Source organism: Rhea pennata, chromosome 3 (genome assembly GCF_028389875.1).
Source record: "Rhea pennata isolate bPtePen1 chromosome 3, bPtePen1.pri, whole genome shotgun sequence".
NCBI lineage: Eukaryota > Metazoa > Chordata > Aves > Rheiformes > Rheidae > Rhea > Rhea pennata.
In genome coordinates, this window is record NC_084665.1 from 103,751,869 (window position 1) to 103,772,283 (window position 20,415).

The 20,415-nt window shown below is 39.2% G+C and overlaps 1 protein-coding gene across 3 annotated transcripts in view; it reads left to right on the plus strand.

The window, feature by feature from the left end:
• ELOVL5 (ELOVL fatty acid elongase 5) overlaps positions 1–14,311 on the plus strand; it is a 41,752-nt gene extending 27,441 nt beyond the window's left edge. For 2 of the 3 annotated variants that reach the window (XM_062572927.1, XM_062572929.1), the window contains exons 4-8: positions 5,951–6,028; positions 6,669–6,840; positions 8,294–8,418; positions 10,288–10,422; positions 12,401–14,311. In XM_062572927.1, the coding sequence (XP_062428911.1) occupies positions 5,951–6,028; positions 6,669–6,840; positions 8,294–8,418; positions 10,288–10,422; positions 12,401–12,532 (642 nt within the window). In that variant the 3' untranslated portion in view covers positions 12,533–14,311. Of the gene's footprint in view, positions 1–5,950; positions 6,029–6,668; positions 6,841–8,293; positions 8,419–10,287; positions 10,423–10,452; positions 10,805–12,400 lie in introns of those variants that run through there. The other variant, XM_062572928.1, reaches the window with a different exon arrangement.
• Positions 14,312–20,415: the final 6,104 nt, after the last annotated feature.

The following is a 20,415-nucleotide window of genomic DNA, read 5'->3' on the forward strand; positions in this document are numbered from 1 at the left end:
CAAGTACTGATCCCATGAAAACAGACACGCAGAGATCCTTACCGACATAACACGAGGCCCGGTGAATGAGGCAGGGTGGGAGCCGAAAGGTCGAGTGCGAAGGTAAAACTCAGCTTCCTGAGCCTTCAGGTGTGTTTGCTAGCTGCAGTGCCTCTGTAATACCTGTGGCTGCCCAAAGCACATGATACTCTCACTCAGATCACATCAGTTACTAAAATTTAGTTTTGAAGGGTATATGAACTACATCAGTAGTACTTTATACTGCAAGTTCTCTCTTTCAAATGAAAATGCTGTACAATAGTATTCAAGAAGAGAGATAGGAGAGGGGGAATGCATTTTAATGTGCATGTAACTCCCTGTTCCCTTCTCTGTTGTCACTTCGTATTTCAGCCAGATTAAGCTTTTTCGGTCTTAGTTTGTGGAAAGTCATAAAGCATCACCACATATGAACTTGTTCAGTGTTCTCTCTGAAAATAAGCTGTTTGAATAGCTTGCATGTGATATACCTGAAATACTGCTTTGGAGTTTTTGCTGAGTTACAGCTGTGGTGGTGGTTCAGAACATGATTCATAGCATCACAGCTTCAGTTTAAATATCGTAGGACCAAAACCAAATATTAAAGGGAGGCAGCCTCCCAACCAGGATGAGAAAGCTGATCCATCATTTTTTCTGGCCTTTACATCTGAATGTTCATGTAAAATAACCTGGAAAAATATGTTTTTTCATCCTAAGATATACATAGTTTCAGCTACTGTTTAGCCACACCATTTGGTCTCCTGGTGTAATTAAATTTCGTAATAAATGTTTACTGGAAGAGAGCAGTGCAGGTTTTTTTGGCACTTGCATCATAAATAAAAGAACTCAGTAGCAATATAACCTTATTTTAAAATGAGTAAAAAATCATGTACCTCTCATTTGAGATTTCTAGACAATGATTTTTTACATGCTTATTGTAAATTATTCAGGACAAGTCAAGAGCCTTATGGTACTGGCATCATATACTTAGGAGTAGTGGGCTGTGCCTATCCCAGATGATGTATAAGGAAAGATGGACTCAAGAGTACAGGAGACATTAGTGTAGACTGAACAGTGTTGCAGTGACAAGCATCGTTATGCCAGTATTTCAGAAAAAGGGGATGCTTATTTGGGGGAAATAGCAGTATTTCATTCTATGTAAATTTACAATTCAGTCTGGCCATTTGGAGAGGCCTTTTGTGGACTTTGTTAGTCCTAATTATCTAAAGAGCTGATATAGTATCAGTCTTAGAACATGAAATGATCATTAAAAGTATGATTAAAAAAAAATGGAGAACAGATAAACTCTCAGGTAAGTGTTCCCTGGGAAGTGGTGGGGAAAGAAGGAGCCCGGAGCATGTGCGTGGAGGAATACAGAAGCTGCAGTCAAACTTGCCTCCAGGTAAGGGTGCATGTGTGCTGTACTTATTTATCTCCTAATTTGTAGTGCACAAATAACTAGCGTAATGCTGAGGTAGGGTTTGATTTGGACCTTAAGGGGAATGACATTCCTTTCTTGGTGGGAGCGGCAATGGCTGATTTCATTTGTGGTGATGAAGGTGAATAGGAGAGTGCTCACTGTTGCGTGGCTGGCAGAAGGTTACAGCCATGTCCATCAGTCATGCGTTGGCTGGCATAGTTGTGTTTGAAGAAGCTGTTGGAGTAGTTAGGGAAGTGGAGGCAATATTGTCTTTACCCATGTTACTTTTTTGCTCTAAGGTGATGAGTAAAGTTATTTTGCAAAATTATGAGAACAGACTGTGCCTCCCTAGGGGAGTTTTGGCTATATACTTTGGCAAAATAGTTAATGTCCTGGGCTAGTTGCTGGGATATCTAGTTATAAGCTGCACTGACCCTATTTTATCTTGAGGTGTTATTACCAGAACTGGTCAAGTGATCTGGACCATCCAGACATACTTGAGAAAACCAGTCTGTGGTAAAGACTCACTTTTTTAAAAAGTGACCTTTTATTTCTTTGCTTAGAGGAAGCACACCAAAATTAATTCCATTATCCTCTACTGCATTAGCTTAAGAAAAGTCCTAGATTTTACTAAAAAGAGCATTGTTGAATATGCAGTGGGAAAAGTAGCCTCTGAAGAGGGCCCTTCCATCTTAGGGAGGATGGGACTGTCTGAGGAGATGCCACAGCCCATCAGATCTCTGCAGGCAACGAAAGTGTGACAACATTTCTGTCGATCTGCTGTTTCCTCTCCTGTTTCTTTCTCTGCACGTTCTGAAGTCCTTACCTTTCTTGTAAGGTGATTATATTAATAAAAAGATAAAATCTGGAATCTTTGGAAACATTTATTTTCTTTGATCGGGCCTGTGAACTTATGCTTCTTTTCACCATAACCAAGGTCTCTTATGAAGCTCATAAACTTATCATGCATTTACAGCATGCTGCAGCGCTGGGTGCCTTATCAGTCCATTTCCAAGGAGTCTCAGGTTTGGGTTATGTTGTGAAAACACAAAATTCTTCCGCAGAATGACTTTCTTGCAGCTAGTGCAGACTGGTGTTAGTATACTGGCTTAATTTTGGTAGCAGGTCTGATAGAAATCACATGCCACATCATTTAAAATAATTCAGTAACAGAATTACAAAATAAAAGTATTACAAAAATGAAAATTTCAGTGTGGGGGGGTGAAGGAAGTAAGAGCACAAAAGCAGCTTCCAGATAATCTTTTAACATTGACTTTACCATTTTAATTGGATGATGGAGCAGCTGTGACTTTTTTTTGTTTGTTTGTTTGTTTGTTTTGTTTTTTAAAATTCATACTCTGCTGAAAACAATTGCAGTCAGCCTTTTCTAGACAGGCTAATTTCTCAAGAGAAGATACATCTCTGATTGTGCATCAGCAATGCCATCAGCAAGCCTAGACTTCTGCCAGGGGGCAGATAAAGGATTTCCCCAGGCATAGCTGGACGGAAAAAGTGTCTCCAAGCTAAAGGTCCAGCCAGGCTGTCGTAGGGGAACAAGAACACCTGGGTGAGTTGAGACCTGCTTAACCACAGCTGTAAGGAAGGCTAGAAACTCTCACTGTCCCACAAGCAGGCCACAGTCAGCATGAGGAATGACCTTCAGTATGCCAGCGACAATTTAAGCGTGCGTGTGTTTATTGTCTTCTACGCGGCAGGTAAACGGCTCGTTGGGGCTGTACCCTCAGGTCTGTAAATACCAAGTCTGTTTGGGAACCGTTATTGGTCAAGTCTCAGTGTGGCCAATTGTTTTTGTCTTCTGAAGCCTTCCAGCACGTGCTGAAAGTATTGCAGATACAATAAATAAAGGTGCAGGGCAAAGAGGCAGTTAGATAACTTGGGAAAAGTATTACCTCCATGCGCTATATGTTGCGCAAGGTAAGATTTGTGGGCTGTGGTAGCAGCTTTTCACCATGTAGGCCCTCCAAAAAAGGTCTGAGGTTTGGTTTGGTTTGTTCTTAATTATTTTTTAACTGTATCTATCTTCTTTTATCATATAATAAATAGAAATGGATAAAATATGTTACCATGCCCTACAAGTGTTGTTTTGCCTATATTGTTTAAACCACCATGGCAGTAAGAGTATTGCCACTCCTAGCATGTTATAGTATGCCTTTCTGGAAACATCAGAGTGCTTGGTTATCTATGTCCATACTCGTGCCTTTGCCCTTCAAAGGGGTGGGATCAATCTATACACCTTTGATTTTGTTATCAATCTAGTGATTTTGTTATAATCTAGTGAACCTAGATTGCTTACAGTGAGGGCTATTTAAGTTTCACTGCAGGTTTTTGTCTGGAGAAATTTATGGAATGCAAGGTTATTGACTGAAGCTCAGCCTCACTATCTGGAATAGTTACAATATAAACATTGTGATTATTCTTTCATTTTTAACATTTCCTTGAACTATGAGAACTGTATAAAGCCATCTGTAAGCTCTTAATGACATTCTTGTAGCCCACTGTAGTGGTCTGTCTGATGGACCAGTGGGCGCCCCGGAAGCTGCGCAGGCTTTCCTTCAATGGTGTAAGAAAGACTTCGTGCAACATTTGCTCAGATGTGTGGCTGGTACTTTGGCGTGATATCGCCTTTAAACTGCTGTGTTTTCAACAGCACTGCTTACATTATGGAAGTAGTAAGAGGTCCTCTTTTGGCTGCAGTCCGCTGCTTGAGTAGAGCGATTGCTTGGATCCGTTAGCCATGTGCAAGGCTGCCCTACTCACTGTGGCCGGTAATACCGATTTCTTTCTATTACCTGAGATAATTCCAGGTGTGTGTGTTCTGGAATAAATAATATATATATGTTTTTTAAAATATTGGCAGTAATTCTATCTCAAAAGGTCAAAAATAATGACCTATACTAACTGAATATTTTAAAAGCTAACTTAGGGGAAAATGAGCCATCAAAGAAAAAAAACACTAAAAAAAGCTAGATCATTTAAGTGATAATCCTTATTGTACTATTTAGAATTAGTCTCCCACTCACGCTTCTGAGCAACATTTAATAGCATCAGTTATTCAAATCTTTAATGAACTGATCATTTTAGAAGAGTTACAGTACAAAACATTTTTCACTGAGTTTGAAAGGTTCTTGTTCGTTCTGTGTGAATGTAGCTAAGGTCAAAAATGGACAAGCCTGTTGTCCTGGATACCTGTCTCTGCTTTAAAATTTTTTTTTGATATCAAAGAATAATCTAAATTTTTTACTTTTCTTCTAATGCTATTTCAAAGGGAAAGAAAAAATCTTACAACAACAAATATTTTTTTCCGTCACTATATTAATTCAATAGAAGCACCAATGGCAGAGGAAGAAAGCTTCGGGGAAGCTAGAAGCCAGGACCACCAAGACATCAGCCGTGGTTTTTACTTTGCAGGGTGGGAAGGAGGAAGAAATCCATTCAAGCAAGTTTCCAGTATGGAAATAGCATTTTAAGAAGTCCTTGGAGAGTGTGGCCTGCTTTCTTCTGCCCTGTACTCTGGCTGGGATGGCCTGCGAGGGCACCGGCACAGCTACAGCATGTCCTCAGCATAAGCTAAAGTTCTTGTTCCCGTTTGCTTGAGGGAACGCAGCAAGCGTGGTGACAAGGAGACATCCCGAGGCCGAGAGCAGGCCCTGGGGTGGGGAGTCTTTGCTGTGCTCTTTGGGCAAAACTTCATGGCTGATAACCACGAGCCCGCTCGTGAGCATTTGTGCACCAAGGAGTGGTTTGGGAGTGTCCCTCTCCTCCTCCCTTTTTTTTTTCTTTTCCTTTTTCTTTCTTTTTCTTTTAAATAAACTGCAGTAAGCACGCCAGCATGTTGCAGCATCTCCTGGCATTTGTTATGCCAGGAAGTCAGGCAGGCAAAGGCATGTACTGCAGAGGAAAGCACTTCTGTGGAGGGAGTAATGCACCCAGCATTAGTGAATTATTTTAAAAAATATATATATAAAAACACAGTAAAACATCAATTGTTAGCAGTTGTGGATAGCAAAGTTGAAAATACATTCCATCATTAAAATGAAAGAATCATTGTCAGATCTGTACGTATACAACTTCCTTTAAAACATAACTCTTCCCCCCTACCCCTTCCCAAAAAATTATTCGAAGAAAAATTATTTACTTTTGATTATTCACTTTCTTCGGAAATGAGACTGTCAGCTAAAAGGGAAAGATATTTCTTAAGAATTTGTCTAGAATATGCCTGTGTAAAATACATGTACATGCAATTCTGTCAGTTGGGATAAGATGTTACCTCCTGTTTTTTCTAGTACCTGTAGTTAGAAGAACTTCTGTTGTTTGCCCTCCATTTGCTGTTACGATTCAGTTACTACTTGGAGCTTAAATTCAACCTAATGTCACATTCAGATGTCTGTGAATCCCTCAATACCAGGTGCCTCAGCAAAGCCTCTGTTGTAGTTTGAATGTACTGCAAGGTGCAATATTTTTATCAAATGACATGTTATTTTTTGACCTTGTCAGCTTGTGACAGGAGTATGGGAAGGAGGATACAATTTCTTCTGTCAAGATACACACAGTGGAGGTGAAGCTGATATGAAGGTAATGTAATCATAAGTTATATTAACATTTCAAATTATCTCCTTGTACAGCCTTGTCTATATGGTTTGTGTTCAAACTACTTTTTTCCTTTTACAATTCAGTTGAAAATGTATAGTGAAATATAATGATTAATCCATAATATATTCATGCTTGACATTTATAGTTTCTGTGGATAATTATCTGTAAATTTTCAAATTTTTCTAGCTGAAAAAACAGTGAGTTCAGTCTTGGTAGTTAGTCTGTAACAGACCGCTGTTTGGTCTGACTCATCTTTCTGAGAGGTATGTGGTGATTTCTGGTTGCTGTTGCTGTGGTCTCCTTCACAGACAGCACTACAGTAACAACTGTGGTTAAATATTCTCTCCTGTTTCTCCCAGGACACCCCAGATGCACAGTAATAACCTCATAGAGAATTCCTTGTCATCCTTCTGTTTTCATTTGTAGTTATAACTTTATACCTAAGTCTCCTATGGAGAAACCTGAGACAAATAATGCTCTTAAGTATTAGAGAAGATCTCAGTGGAGAGTCTTCAATATCAAAATAGTGCAAGATGGAGTTTGGATTTTAATTACTTAGATAGCAAAAGAGTTGAGAGCCACCACAATGTACAACGCTTTTAAAACATTTCTTCTTCTCTAGATCATACGTGTACTCTGGTGGTACTATTTCTCCAAATTGATTGAATTCATGGATACCTTTTTTTTTATTCTGCGGAAAAATAATCATCAGATCACTGTTCTGCATGTCTATCACCACGCAACAATGCTGAACATCTGGTGGTTTGTTATGAACTGGGTGCCTTGCGGTCACTGTAAGTACTGGGGTGCAGTGGGGAATCCTTGCAACAAAGGTCTTATTTGGTTTTGTTTAGCCAAATTGAGCATCTCTGGTGCTTTCAGCTGCAGGATTTGTTCTAACTGATACCAAGCTGCTTTGTAGAGTTGCAGCTGGTGCTTACAGATATTTAGCTACCTTGTGGAGTGTTTTTGAAAAGACATGCTAGATATAGTATGAAGACTTTGCTGGAATGGCAGCTGGTATTTATCAGCCGCAAGAGTCTACTTGTCAACTTTGCTTTCTCATTTTTTGTGGTGGTTGCAAACCCTAAAATAAAACAATATTCTTCTCCAAATCAGGCCAGAAGCTTCTTTCAGCTACAAAACATCTAATAGTGACTCTTGTCCTTGGATCTGTCAAGCTTACTTGAGATGTTAGCTTTCTTAAATTAATCTCATTATCCTAGTAACAACTGATTTCAGTTAAAATCTTGTCCGTGAGCACTACCGAATACTTCTTAAATGGAAGATTTTGCTGTCTGTCTTGTCTAAATACTGCTAACCTTTGGTGTTCTCTCTCCGATTCTTTAACTTCATTTGCTTTTAGCTGGCATCTAGTTTCCTAACTGCATTAGCGTAGCTTAATTGTAGTTCAGATGTGCAGCTTACAGATACTGGCTTAGTTTAAAGCTCTTGTAAGAGAAGTTTGTTGCAGATTCAGTAGATGGAGAGTAATAGCAGTGCAGACCAAAATGCTGGATTGCTCAGGACTCTGCTTTCTGAGCCAAACAAAATGGAAACCTGAATTTGTTTTGTGTTGTCAGCACAACAGTGAGTAATGTTTAACTTAAAGGGTGCATCTGGAAGCACATTCTCCTCTAGAGAAGTCAATCCCTGTTTATAGTGTTGAAACCACTTTTGTTCTTATTCTTGGTGATACGTTTTTCTTCTTCCTTTCCAAGCTTTGTTTTCTGCTTGGTCGTATCACTACTATGCAGTTTTGCAATAAGCTAAAATTTAATTTCTTTAATGACTAAAGGTGCTGTAAACAAGGACAGATGAAATGGTTATCTTGCAGTTTCAGAAGATACCTATTACTTTTGGTTATAAATGACAAAGTAAGCCTCTGGCTGGTAGGAAGTGAAATAAGCCTAGAATTCAGTCGGTGAAGCCATAGATTGGTGGGCCTGGTTATGTTCCTCCTTGCATTTAGCTTCCTCAGTTCCTCTGAGAAACCTGGAGGTAGAAATGAAAAAGAATAAGCTGAAAAAAAACAAAAACCAAAGGATAAAAAAGTACACAGTTACAAAGCTTCTCAGCCACTTAGTTGGGTTAACAGAGAAATTTTGAGAGTAGACTTTTTTTCAGTCTTTGTTCCAAGAGAAATCATATTTTAAATAGTTGCATTTAGAAATTTTTTGTTTTGATAGGTTCCATATAACAGCATGTGTCTAGTAATAAAACATTCTTTCTGCTTTGCCATTTTAGCTTACTTTGGTGCCACACTGAATAGCTTTATCCATGTCCTCATGTACTCCTACTACGGATTGTCGGCTGTTCCAGCCATGCGTCCGTATCTGTGGTGGAAGAAGTACATCACTCAGGGGCAGCTGGTGAGTAATTAGCTCTTCAGTGCTTGTGTTATCATTGAGCTCTCCTTTTCTTTACTGAATTAGAAAATTTTGGCAGGTGGAAAGGGAGAGGGGAACAATGACAAGTACTCTTGTACATCTGTAAGTGCCTAAATCACCTTAGAAGTTTAGCCTTTGCACCTGCATTAAGTGCTGTTTTGGGGATGGTAGGGACTTAGGTACTGAAAGTGGATATAAATTAGTGCAGAACAGCTTAGTGGGATCTTTCTCTAACTTCTTTGTTCTGTAGCTAGAATTATTCAGGAGTTGCAGCACTGGATTTTCTGGGACTCGCTAGCCAGAGGGAGGGAGAAGCTTTTCTTCCAGATCAGTTTTAGACAGTGTACTCTTACTGTTTGTTGCTCAGGCTGATGTTGAGATGACAGGAACTGAATGCACCCCAGTCCACAGCTAACAAGGCTGTTCATTCTAGTGCCAGAGAACAATGACTTTTCTGTATCATTTTTACATGCAGTTGTAAATGGTTTATTAAAAACTGTTCAATATTTCTGTTCTCCTTCTACACTTCAAATAGGGAATTTTTCTTCACTTGTAGTTCTATGTTGGACTCCTCACATCCATTTGTATTGTTTCCTGTGTGTACAGTGATGAAGCCTGAAAGCTGTGCACTGGAGGTGAAAAGAGTAATAAAATTAAGCATGCTGTAGTAATACTGAGTGAGAACCATGTTTCAATGTGTATAGTTTCTCAAAACACCACAAAAAGGCTACACAGGTAATTTTTCTTCCCCATTCTATAGATGGGGAAACTGAAGCCTTAGAGATACGACTTTTTCCACACCCCTGCCCCCCTGAACCAAACCCATCAGGGTTGTGAAGAGATTCAGTTCAGTAACATTTTCTTGAGATGGCCAGCAGTTCAGAGTTTGATTCTCAATATCTTTTTTCTTTTTTTTTCTTTTTTTTTTCTCTTAGCATTATATCTTCCCGAAGAAGGGCTAAATGTTATAGTAGTGGGGAGTTTCTTGCTTGTTTGTTTCCTTTCAGGTTTAGGCACCATTCTTCCTCCTTGCTGTTTGATTGCTGCAGAGTGCAAGTGTCTCAATGCTTAGGTTGCTCCTCTAGCTGTTGTTGTAGCCACTTTAACTTCCTTCCCTGGATTGTGTGCATAACTGTTAGGACAGCATAATAACAGGACAGAACTGTTTTTCACTTTTTAAACAAACATTCTCTAATCTGGTAATCCCTGTCTGGATGAAAATTGCCCAAGGTCCTGTACAGCACTTAAGATGTGTTTGCTCCACAGAGGTAACAAGATAGCTAAGCAGAAACTCTTACAAACTGCACTCTTTACCAGCCCCCCACTTCATATAAGCAGCCTTTGCCTCCCTCAAAATCTTCCACTGGAGCCGTATGTAGGGCAGTTACAGTACCTGGGAGAGGATCACAGGATCTGCATGTAGAGCCAGTAATTCCAAGTCTTTGGCAACTGGAGCAGTGAGACACAAATCTATTCTGTTAGGCTGATACAGCAAAACCTTGAAAGAGCTCTCACTAGGAGGGAAGTGGTCATTGTTCCTTAGGATACTTACAAATCAGTCCTACATAGAGTACACTTATGCTCTAAGATTGAATAATCTTAATCAAATAAAAACACTTAAACAGCATAGTATCACAACCTGAATGCCTACTCAGTCACATCTACATTGTTAATAAGACGTTCAGAGAAGATAAACTTATCCAAACACACAGTAGTACATATTTTGACTTGTTTGGGAAATAACTAATTAGGTTTTGGATAGTAATAGTCTTTTTGTCTCCTTGCATTAGTGTACTCCATTTTCTCTCTTTTTTTTTTTTTTTTTTTTTTTTTTTTTTTGTCTCTTCTCAGACTCAATTTGTCCTGACAATCTTCCAGACCAGCTGTGGTGTTGTTTGGCCATGTGCATTTCCTCAGGGGTGGCTGTATTTCCAGATCTCTTACATGATTTCTTTGATTATCCTCTTCACAAATTTCTATATCCAGGTAAAAGTATTATTCATTGATTCTTTGTAGCTCTACAGAGAAGGATGTGGGAGTCCTCGTGGACAACAAATTAACCATGAGCCAGCAATGTGCCCTTCTGGACAAGAAGGCCAGTGGTATCCTGGGTGCATTGGAAAGAGTGTTGCCAGCAGGTCGAGGGAGGTGATCCTGCCCCTCTACTCAGCCCTGGGGAGGGCCACACCTGGAGTGCTGTGTCCGGTTCTGGGCTCCCCAGGACAAGAGAGACATGGAGCTACTGGAGAGAGTCCAGCGTAGGGCTGCAAAGATGATCAGAGGACTGGAGCATCTGCCCTCTGAGGAACGGCTGTGACAGCTGAGCCAGCTCAGCCTGGAGAAGAGAAGGCTGAGGAGGGATCTTATCGATGTGCATAAGGACCTGAAGGGAGGGTGTCAAGAGGGTGGGGCCAGACTCTTCTCAGTGGTGTCCAGAGATAGGACAAGAGGCAGTGGGCACAAACTGAAACGCAGTTCCACTTGAATATGAGGAAGAACTTCTTTGCTGTAAGAGTGACAGAGCACTGGCACAGGTTGCCCAGAGAGGTTGTGGAGTCTCCTTCTCTGGAGATATTCAAAACCTGTCTGGATGTGATCCTGTGCATTGTGTTCTAGGTGACCCTGCTTGAGCAAGGGGAGTTGGACTAGATGATCTCCAAGGTTTCTTCCAACCTCAATCATTCTGTGATTCTGTAGCATTCTGCTTCTCCTCTGAAAGCTGCTTTATGGAAAGATGTACTTGAAATATCCCCTTTGTTTCTTCCAGTAACATGCGTATGATTTAAGTGTTGTATTGGTATATATTTATATTTGAGGAAATATTTGTTATTTTTTCCCAGGGAAATCTCCCAAACTCTCAACATGCAAAAAACTGATTTTGTTTCACCTTGATGGGGATTTGTTTTTATTTGCATATGGCAAATTAGTGTTTTGAATTGTATTTCTAAGAAATATGTTTGTCTGAACAGGTCCAGACTGAATGTGTGTTGTTCTGAGTAGCTCATAATCAGGCTCTGGGCAAAGATGTTCCTCAGTAATCTTTTTTAATAAATAAATAAATAAAGTCAAACCAAAACAACATACAGCCACTCAAAAAAATAAACCAATTCTGTTAAATATTTGAAAAGTCTTTTGGAAGATACAAGTATTTCAGGGTAGGTAAGAGTGACTTTTGGCAGAAAATAGTAGGCTTTCCTTTCTAATCCTCTGGTATTTTTTAGAATCAGTCCCTTAGTTTAGGTCAGTTACTGCGTATAAGCATGCTAATTAAATGCGGTCATATATTCCAAATAATATTTTAACATTCTTCATCAATTTTAGTTGTATTTTAACTTTTAGCCATTTAACTTCACTCTGAACACAAATACTTAGGAAACATGTTCTTGTCTACCAACTGAGCACCTTTGACAAAGATTAACTCGTGTGCTTCTCTATAATTTTTTTTTGAATTCTGACTTTCCCTGGTCCTGTTAGTTTTTGTTTCTTTCTTGCTTTATCTCAGCTGGCTAGTGCAAATTCACTTCACATTTCTGCCTCTGAAACTTCCCTCATCATTGTTGTTTACCACTTCTAGTTTTGACATTGTCACAAATACTGTAACCTGTAGTACATCAAACTTTCTTCCACACTTACCATTTTGAGTATATTCTTATGGTGTATTCCATTCATAAAATTTCTCACTTCCTAATTTACTGTTAATATAATACTGCCAATGCTACCATCATACTACCAATCCTTTTTCTTTTCCTGTGAACTAATTTCCTTATTATGAAGAATGAAACACTTAGCCTCATGTACAAAAAAATGTTTAAGCTTGTTAGACTTTGCCATCAGCACAAGGTCTTTAAAAATGATGGATGCAATTTTGCTTCTGTGTTTCTTTAATTACTGTGAGGAAGTGATTATTTAGCAAAATAACTGCACAGTATTTAAGCAAAACCATGTGTCTTTCTGTATATTCTAGACTTACAACAAGAAGGCGTCTTCGAGGAGGAAAGAGTATCAAAATGGCTCTACAGCCACTGTGAACGGGTACACAAACAGCTTTTCTTCCCTTGAGAACAATGTGAAACAAAGAAAACAAAGGAAGGATTGAAGACCAAACTGAAAAACCATTTTGATACCCCCCAACAACAAAATCATCTGATTGTAAGCACAATAAGAGTTGTGCACTAATACTCTAATGGCTACTGTAACTATTCCTGCCTAGAATAGTGTGATTTATGTAGGACTTAACCAGTGCAAACACCCTAGAAACTGTATACAGAGTATAAAAGTAGGATAAAGTTTAATAATAATTCTGGGCTGTCACTGACCCTGCTATAGACTGTGGAAGGGAGTATTGTAGTATATGACACTGCTGTTGCCTTACTAGTCAATACGATAGGTGCTGAATTATGATTCACAATTTGAAAACACTGTAATCTAAACTCCATTTTTTTTACTGTAGATTATGCATGTGATTGTAGAGGTAATTTGTATGATGCTGGTTTCAGTAGATAAACACACATGCCTTAAAAAATTAAAAAGCAGGGCCCAAAGCTTATTAATGGTTTAAAAATTAGGATATGTTTCAACTTTGAGTTGATTGACTTTTTATTAAAAAGTCATTTAGAAGAATCCATTGATCATTTTACTGTTCTGTATGTGATACGTGATGTTAGGTATCTCCTACGTGATACAGTGAAATTGGAAATGGCACATTTAGTTTTGTATATTTGGCTTTAGCTGACTAAACAGTCACAAACCAGATGGAAAAGTTATTTTACCTTTTTAATAGATCTTATTTTTTTATTTGAACTATGTCACTAATGTAAAATTAATTGGCGCTTACACAGTCCAGTAAGACTTAAGTATTGTCTCTAAGGTTTAGAGTATATACAGGGTGGACCCATCTTTTCTTTTCTCTCTTTTCTTATTTCTAAGAATTGTTACATGCTAACTGAAGAGTAGTTTTTAATATGAGAACTGGCAGAGTTTCAAATGTTGTTACCATAGCCATATTTACATTTTAGGAGCAACTATTTAAGTCTGTGACATATCCAAAAATGAATTTTAAAATGGAGACAGAAAGATACTTTTCTGATGGAGTTGTTTGTATTTAAGTTGGTATCTGTACTGCTCTTTATGTAGCATATGTTCATTTTTAAAATGTGCCTCTCAAAAAAATTGTTTTCCCCCAAAAAATCAAAATTAAACAGTCTTAAGTCATACATAATGTTTTTTAAATGTTACTGAAATGTGCTGGAGATGAGTGTGTGTTTCCGTAATGTGAGTTGTGTATATCACCTGTAATGTTTTGGCTTGTTATCTGAAGATTTGTTTAGAGTGCTTGTTAAAATTACTCCTTCTTGTAAAACCTTGCCTTGCACATGTGAGGAGTCAGTTGCAAAGCCAATATCTATTGCTGGTATGTTATTCTGGTTTCTACCATGGTGGACTTTGGCTTATGAATATCATATTCATTAAGCTCTGAAAAATTAAATTGTGCAAGACAGTCTGTTGATCATCACTCAAACTTAAACTATTTGTTTTTGATATTTATATAAAAGCCAGTTTTAACATGTTTATTTTTTTAAAATCTTTTTAAAATTTTTTGCACATCTCTTAGGGAATTAATAAGTTCTACTAGCCATGTGGGTTTTCATTCCTTGTTTTGAAGGAGACAGTGTCTGATGTGTTTACATTATCAAAGCTTGTGTGTGTGTCTTCATTTCTAGGTACTGGTTTGCAGAGTCTTTACATAGCTCAATACAGCAGCTACAGTGTTCAAAATAGGCTGTCTAAATGTGTTAGAAATAAACCCTTGGCTCATCTGAATATACCTACGTTGTTAATGTTTGACATGGTTTAATCATTAAAACAGTTTTGGTGATCTCTGCCTGAATTCTACAGTGGATTTGTACATATTCTGTGTAAAGCCAAGTAGGAATAGTCTTGATGGAGGGACAGCTGCAGATACTTAGAGAAATTTGGCAAACTAGAGATTTAGTATCGAAATCCCTTACAGAAAACTTCAGTTGTTACTAAGCAGTTCTGGTCTGTTGCGTGGCCATAGAAATAATTAGCCATGTGATGGACTAAATCTCTGAATGGTTTACTGACTCCTTGATTGCAGAACAACCTGAACGGCTTCTAGACCGAGTGCTGGAAACGAAACTTGTGTGGGCTGAGAGGGACTTTCTGCCTCAGATTTCCTGTCTGCGAAATGGCAGTAGTGCCTCTCTTCAGAATGTGAGCATTAAATAACATTTGTACAACTTTTCAGTAGCTCCAGCTGCCCTTTAGTGATCATTTCCGTGCCCTCTCTGATTTCAGTGTGAACAGCTCAGATAGATAACATGATGTTGGTGGACTTAGCAAAACCAGAACTACTTGCATACTTGTCTGTCTTCTAGTTTGTAGATTTCTTGTAGAGAGAGTCTAGTCCAAGGAAATAGGCTTTGTGTTTTGCTCGAAAGGCTCAGAGGTTTCGTGTTACTCTGGTCTCTACTGGGAGGGAGCACTAGATTCCTGAGGCAGTTGCTAGGAAAGCTTTTACTCCTGCACATACAAATTCAGCTGTGAAAGTGGGTGTTTTTCTGAGCAGGGTGGATATGTTTTAAAAGGTTTACTGAGGGCAATCCTGTACAGATGATCAGCCAAAGCCACAGAGAGTACTGAGGAGTTAGAAGCCCTAATAGCAACCTGGAGCTCCCTGGGGGCCAGTGGAGACGGGGCTGCTGCGCTCTGAGCCTAGCCTTCAAGGTCAGTGGTGCCCTGTGATGAAATGTGATTGTTTATAATCATTTGGATTTATGATCATCTGCCAAAATCTAGACCCTTGACTTCATCTAAAGCTGCCAGGAAATGTTGTCTCATGAAGCTGTATAGTTGGGTTTGGACTGGGTTTTGGGGGGTTGGGTGGTGCTGTGGGTTCGCAGACAGCTGCTGTAGCATCCCTTTGGGCAGGTCAGAAGGCAGTGGCTGCCAGGTGCTCCTTCACTGTCTCCATGGCAAATGAAAAGTGCCCAAGAGGTGCAGAGGTTAGATCAAATATCCCTTTTCCAGTCTGTTTGCTGCTTTTGGTGATGTGATGAAATTGGGTTTGTATGCTTGGCTTTGCTTCCAGCTCATTACATGATCAAGGGCAAGACACAGCCTTTCTTTGCCTTGGTTTCCATGTTAATTGAAATTTTACAAATAGATGTCACACTGATTCGTGTCTGGGATTGTGAAAGTCTTCTGAAAGGATTTTCTTACTTTGCATTATATAGAGACTGGAGACATGAAAGAGGACCAACTGTTGCAAGCTGGATGGGGAAGGTTCCTGTAAAGCGGGTTAAGAAGACCAAGATACTCCAATATTTGCAAACAGGAATGGTCAAGCTTCCAACTTTATGTTAATATCTCTTGTAGCTGCTGAGCTGACCAAACCACTTTGTTTATCCACTTTGAGTACTTGGACCCTATAGCTTTTCATGATAGGGAAGTGAATGCTTTTGGAAATGGGAAATAGGAACCCTGGCTCAAATGTCTAGGACATAGCCTTTTTTGAAAAAAAAGAAAGAAAGAAAATAAAAAGAAATACTGCCAAGAGTTGTATTAGTATGGAAGATTAACTTTACATTGTCATTTACATCCACTTATTAAGACTTACTGAACCAACAAAGCTAATTGGTTGTAATCATCAGGATATTGGAAGAACTGATTGGAAAAACAAACTAGAGAACAATTTTGAACGTTCAGTTTGTTTAAACTACATCTGTACGTTCTTTGATTTCGATAGAGCAAATCTGGATAAGCAAAAGAAGTTAAGAGCCCCTAGAGGATCCAAGGATGTGATGGCAGGGGCAGCATCATATTTAAAATCAAAAGTACTAAAATAATTCAAAATGGAAAAAACTGAATGGCAAAGGTCGAAGTTTAGAAAGTTTAAATCAGTTGAGCTGTGAGGGGGAGGAAGAGAAAAAGGAATGATATTTTCAAGAATACTCTTGTTTTTCAAGACTATATAATGTAGATAGTGTGTTTTCTACAGGAAGATTTTAAAAAGTGATCATGTTGGCTGATAAGCCTGATTGATAGTCTGATTTCAGTACTGTGCAAGGGTTCAGAATAAGTGTGAATGGAAAGAATGAAGAAGTACATGGAAATAAACACAAAGGGGAAGAAAATGTAACAGGTTTCAGGAAGTGATCACACCTGAGTTACCAATATTATTGTTTAGTAAAACATTGTCTAAACAAAGGAAATACATATTGCATCCATCTGGAATCAGCAAAATTTTTAATCACAGAAATGATTATCTAAACTAGAGGGAGAGATGACTAGCTACAAGACTTGGGATAAGTAAGGGTCAAACTAGTAGGGAGACAGTATGTCTCAATGCTCTTTGCTTGAAGGGAGCCCATTAGTAATGTTTTCAGTAGTGACTTTGGTACGAAAAGTAGGAATATTTGCAGATGACAAAGTTAGGAAAGCAGTATCAGTGCAGAAGAGGATGACATATCCTACAGCAACAACCAGATCATCTTGATGGCTGGACTAAGAGAGATTAGTGTAAGAGTAAAATCATGCCCTTAGGGAGCAGTAACAGTTTCTGCTATTTCTATGAAAGCTTTATTTGGAAATTACTGAAGAGGACAGAAAGAAAGATAGTTGATGATCACCTGTTCAAGAGCTTTAAGCAACCACTGTGAAAAGAGGGGAAAAAAAACTTTGCAAATCAGTCTGTTTTTAGTAGAAACAGGAATGTATTACAGCTGGAGGCAGAGGCTCTGGTAAGACTTCCCTTTGAAGAATACCTTCCTTCTTTCCCTTCCTTCCTCCTGTGGTCACCCATTCTTGGTCACCCAAGAAAACTGAGTTTAAAAAACCTACTCTAGAGAAAGGATGGGGGAGTGGAGAAAGCTTGCAGAATGAGACTGAAGTAGATGGGCTTGTTTCATATAGCAGAACAAAGGTGATGATTGTGATTGCTTTCTATAAATGCATCATGAGAGTAGACAGCATGAAGGAAGAACTATTTTAACTGTGTTGACACAAAACAAATGAGTATAAGCTAGCCAAGAGTAAACTTAGGCTAAAAATTTGAGGAGTGTCTTTGTCAGTGGAGTAGGACTCTGAGAGGTCTTGCAGTGAGAGTGATGTGGTGGCCTAGGGTAGCTTGTGCGTGTGGTGCCTGCCCAGTCTAAGGGAGATATCTGTTGGAGTTTGAATGGCATTGGCAGATCTTGGTTCACAGGAGTGGAGGATCAGGCTCCGTGGCATCCATTTGCAGGGGCATAGTGACAGTGACTGATCTGTCCTGCAGCCATGGGCTCCTCACCAAGCCCCCCAGGCAGCCTGGGAGCTGGTAACAGAGCACACGCTCTTTCTCGCCTCTGCCAGGGTGATACAATCGTTATTTGTGCACTTCTTATTCTTACACACTCAACAGTGTGGCAAGAAAGTGACTTTCTGGCATGAGAGGAACGTGTGCCCATGGCCATGTCACCACGTGGGTAACCATAGCCTGAAAGGAATGGGCCATCATGGCACAACTCGGGCTCTTGTATTCCAGAAAAACAGTCTCTTTGGAGTGAAGTGATTGCATTTCTCTTTTTTGTTCCTTCAGAGTCTAATCCCTGGTGAGGCAGAGCACCTTTCCCAGGGATCTGGCCTGTAACGATTGAAGAGTTTTTAAATGTAATACATTCACCTCCCACTTGATGAGGGAAGATCACAAGGTACTGCAGTGGGAGCATGTTCGGAGCAAGCCAGCGGCCTCCAGCAGGGTAGTAAGTGTCGCTGTGAAAGCAGTCGCCCCTTCAGAGGGTGATTACAGTTCAGCTTTCTCAAACAGGGAAAGGGAGAATAGTGGCGTTCCAGTGGCAGGAAATGCAGAATTGTTTCCTTGAGTTTGGTTTGGGAACAGGTAAAACCTCAAGGGAAATGAATCAGTTTATGTAAAAATACAATCCTGTGTAAGAATTCTCTCCACTTTTGTGTTTCTTCTGAGTAAGTGTAATGGGGAACGTACGACCTTTTACAACAGAATTTTGACTATTTCCACCTTAGACTTGTCTTGGCTTATGCCACGAGGAACAGATACTCATAGTGTTCTGTCTAGTATTAGCCATCACCAGAGGTAATACTATGCAGTGATAAAATCACCTGTGATGGTAAAATTGCTTAAAGTGAGGCCAAGTGAAACGCGTGCTGATTAGAAGCCTGTTGTATCTCATCCCATTTAGCAAGCAGAAAGGTTGGCTTCCTTAACTGTTCCATCTACATCTGCCACTAGCAGACAAATATTTACTGAATACTATTAATTCTATTTTGTTAGCTATTTTAAGAAGTCAGTATCTCGGATCAGAGGATTAGGAGAATTTTGAAAAGAAAAACAATTTATAAAGTTACTTTAAGTACCTTGCTCTCATTTGAATCAGTGGGATCTGGGTGCTTAAGGGCCCTTGTAGGTCTAGGTTCCAAATGTTTTTCTGTATCTTTAGAAAAGATTCCCTCTTTGAAAGACCTTCTGTTAATCTATCAGTATACTCCGCTTCCCACAACGCGAGCAGGGGAGAGAGCGAGCGGCTCTTGGTTGTGTACCAAGCTACCATGGACTTCAGGCATCTTTGATGCAAATGAACTTTTGCTCAGTAGAATAGTGATGAGTTTTCAGAAAAAGACCAGGAAATACTTGCCATGCATACAGATGGCGTAACTATTATCAGCTAACTATTATCAATTGTATTTCTTCTTTAAAAAGATTTTTAAAAGATTTTTGAAAGTCATCATGAAAAAACCTCTATCTTCAGAAGTTTAATAAAGCAGCTAAGAAGTCTGTACATTTGAGTTTGGTTTCTTTGCTAAGTATGACTTTGCAGGAAATGCTGTGAAGACTTAATGCCCTTTTCGGCCTGTTACAAACACACAAAGATTTTGAGGTGAGCAGGCAGTCCTGGACTGAGACCAGGCAATTTGGTGATGAATGCTCTGCAGGGTATGTTCACACTTTTTTCATTGCAGTATTTAACTAAAGCTCCTTTGCAAACACTGGAAAATCAGAGTAATTAACAACTATCTCTCTGACTAAAGTGAGAGAAAGTGAGGATATAAGGTTTTCAGAAATCCCCTAAAGGATTCAGCCAGCTACCTAGCTGCAGATGGCCAGAGCACTTAGAAAAGTGATGGTCAACGTGAGATTTTACTCTGTAAAGTAGAGGTTAAAAAAATGAAAAGGAGAAAAAATACAAGAAAACAACCAACTGCTCCCAAATCCCAGTTAAAAAAAAAAAAAAAAAAAAAAAAAAAAAAGTGACTTCCTTATGAAGGCATCACCCTATTTCCTTCCATCCTCAAAAGCACAGAGGTCAGACCTAAGCTGTAGAGGGTTTTTGTCTCCTACACAGCTGATTTTAAGAAGGTTTAAGAATTATATAAGCAAACACTTGCATTTTAAACCAAGTCCTCCGAAGACTCGATCTGGATAAACCCAGGACTGATTTTAGCTTATCTTTCCTGCTTCCTACCTGGAAAGGAGAAGCATGGCAGGTTATTGTGAAATTCAGTAAATAGAGTGAACATCACACAAATCTTGTATTAAAAAGTCATATTAACTTGGCCTCTCTGAGCAGATATACTATAACATGATGCCCTCTCCTGGTGGCACATGTGGTGTGACAGATGGGGACAGACTGGCTCCTGTCTACACAGTAGGATCAGAAGGCTTTAATAAATAACTGTAGCTGACATAAGTAACAAATATGCTGGAATTTAATACAAGCGAGAATGGCATATAAATATTTATATTGTGGTACATATTTCACAGTCTTCAGTCACTTCACACTTTTTCTGTATAATTGCACTGTAGTTTGTTTTTCAAAGATCATGCTTAGCCCCCTTTTTTAAGAGGTGTACCAAATACACAGGTAAACTTTAGGTAAACAGAGCCCCCACCCTATATCTGAAACACCTTCAAAATAGTTCCTACAAGTACTGATGGATGATCAG